Source organism: Carcharhinus amblyrhynchos, chromosome 6 (genome assembly GCF_965287045.1).
Source record: "Carcharhinus amblyrhynchos chromosome 6, sCarAmb.v2.hapA, whole genome shotgun sequence".
NCBI lineage: Eukaryota > Metazoa > Chordata > Chondrichthyes > Carcharhiniformes > Carcharhinidae > Carcharhinus > Carcharhinus amblyrhynchos.
Genome location: NC_137329.1, coordinates 91,720,746 through 91,736,371, shown reverse-complemented (window position 1 = coordinate 91,736,371; position 15,626 = coordinate 91,720,746). Strand labels below are relative to the sequence as shown.

The window sequence follows — 15,626 nt, the reverse complement described above, 5'->3', positions numbered from 1 at the left end:
ATAGAATGATACCACGTTTACTGGACCATCAGGGAACTTCCTTTGTGGCCTGGAGGCTATGTTCATTAATAGATTTAAGTCTGACACAACTTGACACTTGGCGCCAGTTCCAAAGAAACAATCTCGGGAAATCCAGTTCCATTATCCCCTATTTTGCAGTAGAGATATTCATTAAGTAAAATCACCGTGCATCAACAAGTGTATGATCTCTTGAAGGAAAGCCTGTTCACATGCAGCCACAAAAGTCCCAACTAATAGAAACGCCAACAAAACATTGATCCTAAAGGAATCCTAAAAATTCCACTATTGCTAGTTTATTTTAATCCTGAATAAAATTGCTATGTCACTGAAATACTGCTGTCCCTGTTAGTATGTGTGAACAGGTATTTTACTACTTATCCCACAGTGGGTGTCCTGGAAGAATGACCCAAGTCTTGGAGGATTTGAGAGTTGTACCACTCAGTTGCAAGCTGCAGATCCTGACTTTGGTAAGTAAAATGCTAATTTACTTTTCCCACCGACATCAAACTTTATGAGAGAGATTGAAGTAGAAAGAAATTAAGAAATTACAAGACATTTCAATAGATAAAATTATACAGTATTTGAACATCATAAAGATTGAAATGAATAAATCTGGAAGTTGTAATTAGTTCAAAAGTCTAAAGATTAGAGAATTTGCATAAAAACTGAAAATACACTGGTTTTTTTCAGCAGGAGTTTCAAAATGAATCTTCCACAGTCTGTGCACTGCAGAGTGCACTAACATAATTCACTCCAGAAACCAGTGGGTGGGGCCTATTCCCGCTGGAGAGGCCAGCAGCATCATGCTGACTGGGCCACTGCGCAGGCACCAATCTGTCAGTGTCAAGGTCTGCACACGCGCAGTGGCCCCTGTCTGCCAGCCTCCCAGTTGCTGGCCAGCTCAATCGCGGGGCCCCCCGAACATGCTCGGGCCAGCCTCGATTTTCTACCCCACCAAAAGTGAAGAGTGGCAACAGGACTCCAGGCCCCCATTAGCCCCATCCCTTTGGTGCTGCTCTATGCCTGGTTGGCAGAGTCAAGATGCTTTTAGTTATTGGTGCTTTGCCCCTTGGGCAGTGCCAGGGGACCAGGCTGGCAAGGTGGCAATGCCTGGGGCACCCCCTCCAGTGCCTGACCCTCTGGGGGCCTCGATTGCCTCCCCTTTACTCCAGCAGGGCTGGGCCACCAGCACCCTGCAAGTGGGGTGGCATAGTGGCACAGTGGGGTGGCATAGTGGCACAGTGGGGTGGCACAATGGTTACAGTGCCAGGGACCTGGGTTCGATTCCTGGTTTGGGTCACTGTAGTCATGATGTGGAGATGCTGGCGTTGGACTGGGGTAAACACAGTAAGAAGACTGACAACACCAGGTTCAAGTCCAACCAATTTATTTGATAGTAAACTCACAAGCTTTCGAGGTTTGCCTCATCAGGTTCATCACCTGACGAAGAGGCAAACCTCGAAAGCTTGTGAGTTTACTATGAAATAAATTGGTTGGACTTAAACCTGGTGTTGTCAGACTTCTTACTGGGTCACTGTCTGTGAGGAGTCTGCATGTTCTCCCCATGTCTGCGTGGGTTTCCCCTGGGTGCTCCAGTTCCTCTCATAGTCCAAAGATGTACAGGTTAGGTGCATTGACCATGCTAAATTGCCCACGGTGTCCCAGGATGCATAGCTTAGAGGAATTAGTGGGATGGATGTGTGGGGTTACGGGGATAAGCCTTGGGCGGGATTGTTGTCGGTGCAGACTCGATGGGCTGAATGGCCTCCTTCTGCACTGAAGGGATTCAATGATATCTATGAGATATGGGAGCTATACTAAACCCTGATGGAGTGAAATCATTTGTTTTGTTCTCAGTTTTTTGAGCAGCTGATAGGGTTAAAAGATTTGAATGGATGTTTGTGTATTTTGACAGATTAATGAGTACTTGAGATGAGAAAGTGTTGTTTTCCCAATGGGAGTTTCGTAGCTGTATGTTTGATTGACATCTTGAGCTTTTAAGTAGGATGTTTCTTTCAACTGGAGTTTGAATCTGATTTCCTGAGCATTTCAAAGATTTCCTAGTGTTATGATATGAATGTTGAGATCTGTAGACACTGTTGAGTGGGGATGGAGGAAAACTGGGACCATTGATAGGGCATAAATTGTCTGTGCCTGGATAGTAGTCCAGAGACATCAGTCCCAGGCCCGCTAATGGGATTTAAATTGTATTGAAATTTGGGTCTCTATAAAGTATGAGGCTTCGTGCCAATTTCCGGCATGGAGCTGACAGCGCCAGAAATGCTTGAGATGCACCAAGGCCAAGGCACCCAACAGGAAGCCTGCGAAACGGCCTCTGCTAGAGTCTCCCGGCCCACTGCACTACAAAAGCAGTGCAGCAGGATGGAAGAATCACCCCCAGAATGTATCTCTGACATTCTTAAAGACTGTAGCTATTATTAGGTTTGCTAAGGTCAGTTCCTGGAATGAGAGAATTGTCTTGGAGGAGAGATTGAATAGACTAGGACTATATTTCCTGTAATTTAGAAGAATGAGAGGAGATCTCATTGGAACTTCTAATATTTTAACAGATTTGTTAGAGTGGACGTTGAAGGATGTTCCCCAACAGGGAAGGATAGAGTGGGGGGGAAATCAAAGTCTCAGATTAAAGGGTTGATTATTTAGCAGTGAGGTGAGGAGAAATTTCTTCATTCAAAGGCTTGTGGATCTTTGGGATTCACTACCATAGAAGTTTCTTAATGTTCAGCCATTGGATAAATTGTTTACTAGATTTGGAGAGGGGAGTAAGAACACAAGAAACATAAGAAATAGGAGCAGGAGTAGGCCATCTAGCCCTTCGAGCCTGCCCCGCCATTCAATAAGATCATGGCTGATCTGTCGTGGCTCAGTTCCACATTCCCGCCCTCTCCCCATAACCCTAAATCCCCTCTCTTATCAAAAACCCATCAACCCGCGTCTTAAAAATATTTAGCGAGGTAGCCTCCACCACTTCAACGGGCAGAGAATTCCAGAGATTCACCACCCTTTGAGTGAAGAAGTTCCTCCTCAACTCCGTTCTAAACCGCACCCCCTTTATCTTGAGGCTGTGCCCCCTAGTCCTACTGTCCTTTCTGAGCGGGAAGAGTCTCTCCACCTCTATCCTATCCATCCCATTCATCATCTTATATGTCTCAATGAGATCTCCCCTCATTCTTCTAAACTCTAAAGAGTACAAGCCTAGTTTATTCAGCCTCTCCTCATAGCTCAACCCCCTCAACTCTGGTATCAGCCTAGTAAACCTCCTCTGCACTCCCTCCAAGGCCAAAATATCCTTGCGTAAGTACGGCGCCCAAAACTGCACACAGTACTCCAGCTGCGGCCTCACCAATGCCCTATACAGCCACAGCAAGACCTCCCTACTTTTATATTCAATCCCCCTCGCTATGAAGGCCAGCATCCCATTCGCCTTCCTGACCATCCGCTGCACCTGCAAGCTGGGTTTTTGTGACTCATGCACAAGGACCCCGAGGTCCCTTTGCACTGTCGCCTGCTGCAGTTTTTCGCCACGTAAGAAATAATCCTTCCTACCATTATTCCTACCAAAGTGGACCACCTCACACTTGCCAACATTAAATTCCATTTGCCAGTTCCTGGCCCATTCGCCCAGCCTATCTAGATCCTTCTGTAGACTCTCCACACCCTCCGCACAATTTGCCGTTCCACCAATCTTGGTGTCATCAGCAAATTTCGACACCATACACTCGGTTCCCTCCTCCAGATCATCTATATAAATGGTAAATAGCTGAGGCCCCAGCACCGACCCCTGGGGCACTCCACTAGTCACCATCCGCCAATCCGAATAGCACCCATTGACCCCCACTCTCTGCCTCCTATTTGACAACCAATCCTCTATCCACGCTAACACCCTACCCCCAACTCCATGTCCCCTGACCTTCTGCAATAACCTCCTGTGAGGTGCCTTGTCAAACGCCTTCTGAAAACCAAGAAAGACCACATCCACCGGCTCTCCTCTATCCACCGCCCTAGACACATCCTCATAGAACTCCAATAAATTTGTCAGACACGACTTCCTTTTAACGAAACCGTGCTGCGTCTGCTCTATCAAGCAATTCCTCTCAAGATGCCTTGCTATTTCCTCCTTGATGACGGATTCTAACATTTTACCTACAACAGACGTTAAACTAACCGGCCTATAATTCCCTGCCTTTTGCCTGCCACCCTTCTTAAACAACAGCGTAACATTAGCCGCTTTCCAATCTTCCGGCACTTCCCCGGAATCCAGCGACGTTTGGAAAATAACCACCAAGGCATCCACTATCACCTCCGCCACTTCTTTCAGAACCCTCGGATGCATTCCATCCGGTCCTGGCGACCTGTCCACAATCAGTCCCTCCAGTCTGTCGAGCACTTCCTCTCTAGTAACAGTAATGTCATTAAGACCCTCCAGTCCTACCACCTTTCCATCTCTAACACCCGGCAAATTATTCACATCCTCCTCCGTGAAGACAGAAACAAAGAAGTTATTCAGGACCTCAGCCATATCCCCATCCCCTACCACTAAGTCCCCCTGATGGATGTGATAATAGTGCAGGAAGATGGAATTCAGGTGAAGCTCAGTCATATTTGTATTGAATGATGGAGCATACTCAAAGAGCTGAAAGGCTTATTCCTGTTCCTATTTCTTACATTCTTATATTTCAAGGAGTATTGTAATTCCTAGCTAGATATAAAGCTGGAGATGGCAGGCAAAGGAATACTTTGGCGATGCTTATGCAGAAACTGTACCTAAGACTTTGTTGGAGACATGACCCTAGCATAGTGAATATACCACTTTGGAGACAAATGTATACTCACATTTTACCAGTTATGAAAGGTTCACTGAGGAGACCACTTTCTTTCTGGAGACTGGGGGCAGAAGCTTATGGAGCTGACCGAGGCCTCAGCTATACACTGGACAGCTGATGAGATTCTCCACATTACTGCATTTCTAGAAGGCCCACTGAATTAGCAGGCTAGTGCCAGGCCCAAAGGACCCCATGGTTTAACTCACGTTGTTCAGAGGCCAGCAGTTATTTTGTATTCGAAATACCACTGAGTGCCAGTGGCTGCTGCAGACAATTTATGCCCTCTCCATGGTTCCAGTTTCCCTCCATACCCACTTACCAGTGTCTGTAGAACTCAACATTCATATCATAACATTGGGAAATCTTTGAAATACTCAAGAAATGAGCTATTCAAATTCCAGTTGAAAGAAACATCCTACTTAAAAGCTCATAAAATATCAATCAAACTCCTGTCAATGAAACTCCAGTTGAGAAAAAAAACTTCTTCATCTTAAGTATTCAGTAATCTGTCAAAATACACAATCAGCCATTTAAATCTTTTAATCCTATTAGCTGCTCATAAAACTGTCAATAAAACAAAGCGCATAGCTGTGTAAACAATTACTTCATCGCACTATAATCAATTTGCATTTGATTTCCAATGGAAATCATATGAATACATGAATATGCAGCTGAATAAACAAACCCTACAGAGCTCAATACAGTGGATTGTTTGAAGCAAAAACAAGAAATGCTTGAAACTTTCAGCAGGTCTGACAGTATCTGTGGAGAGAGAAGACAGCCAATGTTTCAAATCTGGACGACTCTTTGTCAGGATGGAGTATTTGTAGTTGCTTGACCAGCAGTACAGCCATCTGTTTCTTTGTCTCAAAGGCTTGCTAGAGTTTCAAAAAAGATGTTCAGCACCAGTGCTACTTCTTTTAAAGTCTGCAAAGATCTCTGGACTTTAAATTACTGTAAAATTCAAACCACAGTGTCCAGATTACTAGTTTCCCAGAATCCATCTGCCAAAATGTTAGGGAAAATTGGATTTGCTTAAGGCATTTAAATGGTGACCCCAACATCATATTACACAAGCATTGGGCCACAAACCATCATATTTCCTGCACCAAGGAAAATGCTTGTCAGGAATGGGCTGCTAAGTATAAAGTTCTGTGTGTTTCCAGTTTGGGGCCCCCAAAGATGAAGATCCAAATGGAAAATCAAACCCCTGCTTTCTCTTTCTCTTTTAGTGATGGGACAGGTGATCATAAACGGAATGGAGCTGCTTGGCACAGGGAAGTCTGTTTGGCTGGATAAAGATCTGGATGCTGCAATGAAGAGGATGGTTGGACTTTCAAAGACACAAGAGATCTCTCAGCGGGAACGCCTCCATGTGGAAGCATTGGATTTGTTTGCAAAAGGGTAAAGAGAGTTATATAAGGCATGATTTCAGTTGCACTAGAGTGAAGATTTTCTTTAGTGCCAGTGATGAACAGTTATTCGCACTCAAATCACATTAGTCTAATCATTAAAGGTCTAATTGACTTTGTCTGAAAAGTGATTTTGAAGTAGGTAGTACAGTGCTATCATTTATACTACCCAGGCTTATGATGGGCAATGATCAACAACACTCGATTTCGCATAAACCTTCCCATCACCATAAAATCAATATAAAGGTTTAGCTTGCAACGTTTTAATTCTTATTTTGGGTAATTTAGTAAAATTTTTGCACCTTGTTAAAGTCCAATCACAGAGAGGAATAATATATAAATAAGATACAATTTAAAATGGAATCAGCTGATGTTCCTGCAATGTCATGCTTGGAAAGTGAAGTGATACATTGTGTTATATCATATCACTATCATTTAATAACATTTAATAGTAAATGCTTTTGGGATAAAGCTGTGTTTAAGTGATAGCTCCCTTTAAGGCCAGAAAGACTATTGCTTAAGAAAGATAGTCTTGAGTTTCAATTAGTGTTTAATTACTGTTCAGCTACAGAGGTCAGAAATTGGAAGGCACCTGTGTCTTCTGTCTCTATGTTAGGAAAATTAATATGAATTAAAATGCCTTTCAATGTAAATCAAAGGGACATTGGGGAGGTCATCTGCTTTGTCTGCCTGTCCCTTAATGAGGAACCTTGACTAATTCTCATAGCTGGAGTCATTTTCACGGTCATGACGCCATTTCAATAATCCTGACCGGCAGCTTACTGGTCGATGGTAGGAATCCAGCATTTTCCTTGTGGATCGGATTCAGAGGTTCATAATGAAAGGAGGCAAGGCAACCTGGGGGCACAGAGGGACTGGCAGTAAGTGGAAAGATTCCTGTGGGGCCTTTTGTCTATTACACTTTAGGTGAGTCCTAATGATTTATGTGAGGATTAGCATGTCTGTCAAGTTTCAGGTGAAAGTTTGGTGCCTGATCCAAAATGAATTTACCATCTTGAACTGAGCAAGAAAGTTACATTTATATTCATACTAACATGCTTTTATATCCTTTAGATCTCTTCCAAAAGCATGCAGCACCTGGGAAGAGATCATATTGCATCAGCCAACCGATCTGTTAGCATTGAAGATGTGTTACGATACCTACTTTTATCTGGGTTACCAGCAACAAATAAGAAACACCATTGCACAGGTCCTTCCACACTGGACACCGCAAATTCCTCTCTATGGGTAAGTACTCCATCTTAGTATAAGAAAATACCATCAGAAAATATTGTATCGCAATTATTTTAATAGTTACTCAGCCACCTGGCTTGATTAAGGTGGGAGAAAGGATGTAAATATGTCTCCATAATGAATGATGATGGATTTGATATTCAGTAACTTGCACTTCAGCCTTCTACTGAGGTAGATGTATCTTTGATTAGCTTTGCTATTCCATGGCTGAATTGCTTTGCTGTGCTTTTATTGACGAAGTAGACGGTTATTTTGATCTCCTATTTAATTGGTTTCATTCATTAATCTGTGCTTTGTCCAAAGATGAATCCTTAGTTTGTTGCCTGAGCTGTTTTCTAGTAGTTATTGTCAGTGGTGATTTCTTGTGGTCTTCCATTCTCAGGGGAAGGGCAAGAAGACAGATCCCAAGTTGACCTGAGACAGAAGGGGAATCAAACGCATGCCGCTGATATAATTCTGAACTACATGCTGCTCACCTAACTGAGATAACCACACCCTTTAATTTTTTTTTAAATACAGTAAGCAGGAAATGTTCTATTATCTGAAATCACAATGCCTCATGGATATCTAGTTTTGAACTATTAGTTCTGTCCTTATCTGACTCACTTGGTGATGCTACACAACACAATGGAGGATATCCTCTGTGTACATATTCCAGAATTGGCACAGTGTCACTGGCTGGAAACTTTGTGTCACCAGCAGTTACTAAAACGGTAAAGGTTTTGTTCATGTTCCCTAAAGTGAGCTAATTGCCTGAGAATAGATATTACCCGGTCTCGAAATTGATTGGGCTGTTGGATTCAATTCACTAGGTCACGGCGACAGATGAATTCAGGGTGATCTTAGCAGGAAGGTGGACCCAGCACGCTGTCGTGCACCATCCCAGGTCACAGTAGGTAGTTGGTGGAGCCTTCGCTGGAGTTTGTCCTGAGTTTGGCTGTTTTTATCTTTTTCTTCCCTTCTTCGAATGTTCCCTGGTTTTTGGTCAATGGGGTGATGGGGGTGGTGGTGGGTGGTGGGGGGGTGTTGGTTGGTCACAACACCCATTGAGGTTAGGGGTTAGGCCAGGTCATGGTAGTTGTACATGTCTCTTTAACATCATGGAGTCTGGCTGAAATTAGGGAATACACAATCATTATGTCTTCGGGCTGAGCACCTCCTGAGGGGTTTCGGGTGATAATGACTTTCTATTCAATATGTAACAGTTCTGATTTCAGGTCATGATGACTTCCCTATTGTTAAAGTGAAGTACCCTTGTTTGGCATATGCGATAGTTCTGGTATGTGTCCCTGTTAGCTTTTGACCTGTGGTAACCTCAGAAGCAGTTTTTAGCTATATTAATTCCAGTTTTATGTTGGGCCTAATTTCTCAGGCCTTGTTCATTTGACCACAGACATGAGCAGCAGTTTTGGATGATCTCAAGAATACTGAAGTTAGAATGTCAGAGGCAAGCTAGGGGTAAATTAGATTAGTCATGTCTACAGGTAAAAATGACAGGGTCAAATGTTTCAGCAGCAGGTAAGTTGAGGAAGAGATTGAATTGGGGAAAGTTATGTGGTGGAAATGGGAAGTTTTGGTGATGGCACAGATGTAAGGATTAAGGTTTTGAGGTATAGAACCCTTCTAATTAAAAAAAACTCTTAAGGTCCAAATTCTTAATTTCTAACACTAGGGTCCTCAGATGTACAAGGTACAAATAAGTAGTATTAATGACTCAAGATTTTACATCTATTTAACAAGAGCAGTGAAAACAACATAGAAGTTTCTCACCTCTCAAGATCCCTAGGTGCCCTTGGTGTTGTCAGCACAAATGAAGTCTTTCTCTTTGCCTTTGAAATAAGGTTTAACTGTGTTCAGATGAATCATATAACAGAAGTCATGGTATCACTGTGCTGAAGAAAGACACTATTTTTCCAACTTTTTATCTCTCAGTTTCTCATTCCTCCTTCCTTATTTTGGAGATGGTCCAAAATCACCCCTCCTATTGGTTACAGGAGGCGAATCATCTTGTGTCACCCCACCTCTAACTGGAAACATTAGAAGTAAAAACAGATGTTCATCCCCTTTTCTCAGGCCCATTCAGAGTTTACATTACATTACAAATAAATGCACATTTCCTTCCAGATACAAAGAAGCCATAAATAAAGTCACATTCTCTTGTCAACATATTTTAACCCAGGCTCAACTGATATCAGAAAATAAAGGTTCTGTCCTGGTACAGATCGATAAAAGAAATACATGGTTTGTCTAAACCAAGTGTCATCTTCTGAATCACAGGATCTGATAGTGCAGAAGGGGGGCCACCATTGAGTCCACACCAACTCTCCGAAAAAGCATCTTATCCAAGCCCAACCCTTCCCCCGCCCTATCCCCGTAACTCTATGCATTTAGCATAGCAAGTCCACCTAACATTCGCAGCTTTGGACCATGGGAGGAAACTGGAGCATTCGGAGGAAACTTATGGAGACAGGGGGAGAACATACAAACTCCACACAGGTCATCCAAGAACATTCCTGGTGCCGTGAGGCAGCAGTGCTAACCACTGTGCCACTCTAAGTCTAAATTCAGACACTTTTAGTCGTTGCTTCAAATTGATTTTTTAAAAACCTAATTACATTGTGCCAAGACACATGTGGCTGCTTCAGCTCAGGACTCAGCCATAAAACAACTTTGTTTCTTCACAAACAACTTAAGAACATAAGAACATAAGAAATAGGAGCAGGAGTAGGCCATCTAGCCCTTCGAGCCTGCCCCGCCATTCAATAAGATCATGGCTGATCTGTCGTGGCTCAGTTCCACTTTCCCGCCCTCTCCCCATAACCCTTAATCCCCTCTCTTATCAAGAACCCATCAACCTGCTTCTTAAAAATATTTAGCGAGGCAGCCTCCACCACTTCAACGGGCAGAGAATTCCAGAGATTCACCACCCTTTGAGTGAAGAAGTTCCTCCTCAACTCCGTTCTAAACCGCCTCCCCTTTATCTTGAGGCTGTGCCCCCTAGTCCTACTGTCTTTTTTGAGCGGGAAGAGTCTCTCCACCTCTATCCTATCCATCCCATTCATCATCTTATACGTCTCAATGAGATCTCCCCTCATTCTTCTAAACTCTAACGAGTACAAGCCTAGTTTATTCAGCCTCTCCTCATAGCTCAATCCCCTCAACTCCGGTATCAGCCTAGTAAACCTCCTCTGCACTCCCTCCAGGGCCAAAATATCCTTGCGCAGGTGCGGCGCCCAAAACTGCACACAGTACTCCAGCTGCGGCCTCACCAATGCCCTATACAGCTGCAGCAAGACCTCCCTACTTTTATATTCAATCCCCCTCGCTATGAAGGCCAGCATCCCATTCGCCTTCCTGACCACCTGCTGCACCTGCAAGCTGGGTTTTTGCGACTCATGCACAAGGACCCCAAGGTCCCTCTGCACCGTCGCCTGCTGCAGTTTTTCGCCACGTAAGTAATAGTCCTTCCTACCATTCTTCCTACCAAAGTGGACCACCTCACACTTGCCAACATTAAATTCCATTTGCCATTTCCTGGCCCATTCGCCCAGCCTATCTAGATCCTTCTGCAGACTCTCCACACCCTCCGCACAATATGCCTTTCCCCCAATCTTGGTGTCATCAGCAAATTTCGACACCCTGCACTCGGTTCCCTCCTCCAGATCATCTATATAAATGGTAAATAGCTGAGGCCCCAGCACCGACCCCTGGGGCACCCCACTAGTCACCAACCGCCAATCCGAATAGCACCCATTGACCCCCACTCTCTGCCTCCTATTTGACAACCAATCCTCTATCCACGCTAACACCCTACCCCCAACTCCATGTCCCCTGACCTTCTGCAATAACCTCTTGTGAGGTACCTTGTCAAACGCCTTCTGAAAATCCAGAAAGACCACATCCACCGGCTCTCCTCTATCCACTGCCCTAGACACATCCTCATAGAACTCCAGTAAATTTGTCAGACACGACTTCCCTTTAATGAAACCGTGTTGCGTCTGCCCTATCAAGCAATTCCCTTCAAGATGCCTCGCAATTTCCTCCTTAATGACGGATTCCAACATTTTACCTACCACAGACGTTAAACTAACCGGCCTATAATTCCCCGCCTTTTGCCTGGCACCCTTCTTAAACAACGGCGTAACATTAGCCGTTTTCCAATCTTCCGGCACTTCCCCGGAATCCAGCGACGTCTGGAAAATAACCACCAAGGCATCCACTATAACCTCCGCCATTTCTTTCAGAACCCTCGGATGCATTCCATCCGGTCCTGGGGACTTGTCCACAATCAGCCCCTCCAGTCTGTCGAGCACCACCTCTCTAGTAACAGTAATGTCATTAAGACCCTCCAGTCCTACCACCTTTCCATCGCTAACACCCGGCAAATTATTCACGTCCTCCTCCGTGAAGACAGAAACAAAAAAGTTATTCAATACCTTAGCCATATCCCCATCCCCTACCACTAGCTCCCCTTTCTCATCCTCTAAAGGACCAACGTTCACCCTAGCCAGCCTCTTCCTTTTTATATATTTATAAAAACTCTTGCTATCCTTTTTTATATTAAGCGCTAGACCAGCTTCATAGCTTCTCCTACCCTCCTTTATCAACTTCTTTGTCAATCTTTGTTGACATTTAAACCTTTCCCAATCCCCTTCTCGCCCACTGCTCTTAGCTACTCTAAATTCCTCCGCTTTTAATTTAACACTTTCCTTCACCTCCTTCGTTATCCATGGCTTATTACCTCCCCTCCTACGGTCCTTTTTGACCATCGGAATAAATTTCTGCTGAGCACCAAGAAAGATCTCCTTAAAGATCCTCCACTGCTCCTCAGCAGACCTACCTTCCAACGCGCTCCCCCAGTCCACATTCGCCAATTCTTCTCTCATCCTACCATACTCCCCTCTATTCAAACAAAGGACGCGTGTCCGGGAACCCACTTTCTCCTCCTCCATCTGCAACAGAAACTCCACCATGCAATGATCACTCTCTCCAAGAGGATCCTTCACCGCAAGGTCCCTAATTCTACCCGCCTCATTACATAGCACCAGATCCAAGATAGCTCGCTCCCTCGTCGGCTCCAACACACACTGTTCAAGGAAATTATCCCGGCAGCATTCCAAGAACTCCTCCTCGAGCCCACCTCTTCCAACATGGGTCGACCAATCAATATGCAGATTGAAATCTCCCATAACTACTGCCGTCTCATTCCTGCACGTCGCACTTATTTGCGCGTTAATAGCCCGCCCCACCTCCAGATCATTATTTGGGGGCCTATAGACGACACCCACCAGCGTCTTCCTCCCTTTGCTGTTCCTAATCTCCACCCACAACGATTCCACTTTCTGCTCTTTGGCTCCGATATCATCCCTACTTCCACCTTGATACTATCCTTAATCAGCAGAGCTACGCCACCCCCTCTTTCCTCCTGCCTATCCTTCCTAAACACTTGATAGCCCTGTACATTCATCTCCCAGTCCCTGTCACCTTGCAGCCACGTCTCTGTAATGGCCACCAGATCGTATCCATTTGTGTCGATCTGCGCCACCAGCTCATCCACTTTATTCCGAATGCTTCGTGCATTCAGATAAAGCGCTTTCATCCCAGCCTTCACCTGGACCCTATTTGCCGTAACGCCACCAATTGGGACATCCTCGGCCTCTTCCCTTACCTGTACCCTATCCTTAACTTTAGACCTCGTAGCGTCACCTACCCTCGCACCCTCCCCCCCCTAATTAGTTTAAAGCCCTGTCTACAGTCCTCTTTACTCGATTCGCCAACACTCTGGTCCCAGCACGGTTCAGACCCACCCCATCCCGCCCGAACAAGTCCCACCTACCCCAATACTGGTGCCAATGCCCCATAAATTCAAACCCATTCCTCCCACACCAATCCCTGAGCCACCCATTCACTTCCTTTATCCTGTCAACCCTATGCCCGTCTGCACTCAGTTCAGGCAGTCTGACATACAGAAATTGAAACTGAACCATTTAATTTAAACCGTAGCCACAGAATAAAATATATAGAGAGTAAGTTTCTAAAAATCAGTAGAATTGTCAACGTCTTACACGGATAAGTGCTCAAATGTATCACCAAGTTTGCAAATAGCCTGTTTCAGGGAGATGTCAGGGAGATGAATTAAGTTGATGGCTAGAACAGAGTTTATGACAGAAAATAAAGAAAATGGGCTAAATTTCTGTTCTGAAATCATGACCTTGATGTCAGAAGCATTTCCAGGTCCAGACCTTGGGCACAAGCAGGTTAATTTGTAGCTAGGATGTGCACTCACTGTCCAATTAGTGATGGCACACGCGTGCCAGAAGCTGCAAAGTGGCAAGTTGGGCATGATTCACAGGTGTGCCTTCAGCTATCAAAACTCAAAGTTCAGAAAGCTCTTTCTAAACCTCTCCACCTCAACAAGACACGCTAACTTTAAATCACTCCTTTATCTCTTTGACCAAATGTTTCCTCATGTGTCTCAGTGCCAAAGTTTGTCTTAGTCCTGTGAAGTGCTTTGGAATGTTTTGCTGCCAAAGTGTTGTATAAATTTTTTGTTGTCTGTGTAGTTTCAAACAAATGGGGAGGTGGGGTAAATCTCAAGCTTTATGCAATAGTTTAAAACAGATGTTAGTGACTGGCAATTTGATTTATCTCTCAACTAATTTATATTTCCATCAGCACCTCCGTTCAACACATACATTATTAGAAGCCAGCTGATTGGTTATCATGTTACAGCCTATTAATAGTTTATTAAAAAGACCGTACACCAGAATTAAAAGAATTTGATTTTAATTGTGTTCTCACCTAATTCAGTTACTTGAAAGGGATGTACTCATTTGGGCTGGTGGAGACTAACTTTTATGACCTCGCAGAGAAAGTAGCCAAAGAGGTAAGTAGTAACTTAAATATATTTTTAGAGGTAAGAGAGATTGGTGCTTTTTGAAGAATCATGGGAGGGGGCAATTCTCCCAAAAAATTCTAAGTGCCAAATTTGCCGTGAAAATTGGAGTAAGTCCCACCAATTTTTTTTTAGTAGAATATCCAGAATGAATCTCCCACACTCTGAGCACTGTGGAGTGCCCTAGAGAGATTCACGTTGAAGATCTGGGGGCGGTGCCTTTTCCCACTGGAGAGGCTGGCAGTATAGCACTGAGTGGGCTACCATGCGTGTGCTGATCTGTCAGAGCAGGGATTGGTACATATGCATTGGCCTCATTACCAGCCTCCTGATCACTGGCCAGCGTGAATTCTGGCCTCCCAGACCTCTCCGGGCCAGCCCTGATTACCCCCTTCCCTCCCTCTGTCACTGATCCATGTGCAGAGTGGCACTAGGAACCCCCCCAATAGGCCCTGTAACCCCAGCCTCACCTGCTTGGCACTGCGCAGGGGGGCAGACTGGCACTGCAAGACTGGCACTGCCCAGGAGACACCCCCTTACCCCTGATCTCCTGAAGGGGCCTCAATGGCCTCTGTTGCCTCCAGCAGGGTTGGGCCGCCTGTTCCCCGTTTGTGTGGAGCAGTAATAAACCCCGTGGGGGTGAACCACTCCTGGCTGGGGGTGGGAGGGGAGGGTGATGCTAGTGGGCCCACAGACTTTAGAATCATAGAATCCTACAGTGCAGAAGGAGGCCATTCAGCGCATCAAGCCTGGGCCAACCACAATCCCACCCAGGCCCTATCCCCATAACCCTATGTATTTACCCTAGCTAGTCCCCTGACACTAAGGGGCAATTTAGCATGACCAATCCACCTAACCCACACATCTTAGGACAGTGGGAGGAAATCAGAACACCCAGAGGAAACCCACTGTGTCACCCCTTTAATTTAAATCAACTCCACACTGATTTCCAGTACAGAGCTGGTGATTCCAAAATACCTGGAGCTGGAGACATGTAGAGGCTGTGGCACCCAGTTGAGAGTCCACTAAATGTCCTCTGCTGATGTCTCCTGGCCCATTGCGCTGCTAGGGCAGCACAGCAGGTGATAGAATGCCCCCCTCCCTCCCCACCCCCCATACATTCATTATATGAGTAACCATTGTTTGTGGCAAAATCAGCCAGCTTACCACATTATAGCACATGTTCTGGTGCAAAATTCT

General features: G+C 44.9%; 1 protein-coding gene across 2 annotated transcripts in view; it reads left to right on the top strand.

Moving 5' to 3' along the window:
- ttc38 (tetratricopeptide repeat domain 38) overlaps positions 1 to 15,626 on the top strand; it is a 100,530-nt gene that overhangs the window by 62,600 nt on the left and 22,304 nt on the right. For both annotated transcript variants that reach the window (XM_080190929.1, XM_080190928.1), the window contains exons 3-6: positions 407 to 488; positions 6,098 to 6,269; positions 7,352 to 7,525; positions 14,342 to 14,417. In XM_080190929.1, coding sequence (XP_080047055.1) covers positions 407 to 488; positions 6,098 to 6,269; positions 7,352 to 7,525; positions 14,342 to 14,417 — 504 coding nt within the window. The remainder of the gene's footprint in view (positions 1 to 406; positions 489 to 6,097; positions 6,270 to 7,351; positions 7,526 to 14,341; positions 14,418 to 15,626) is intronic.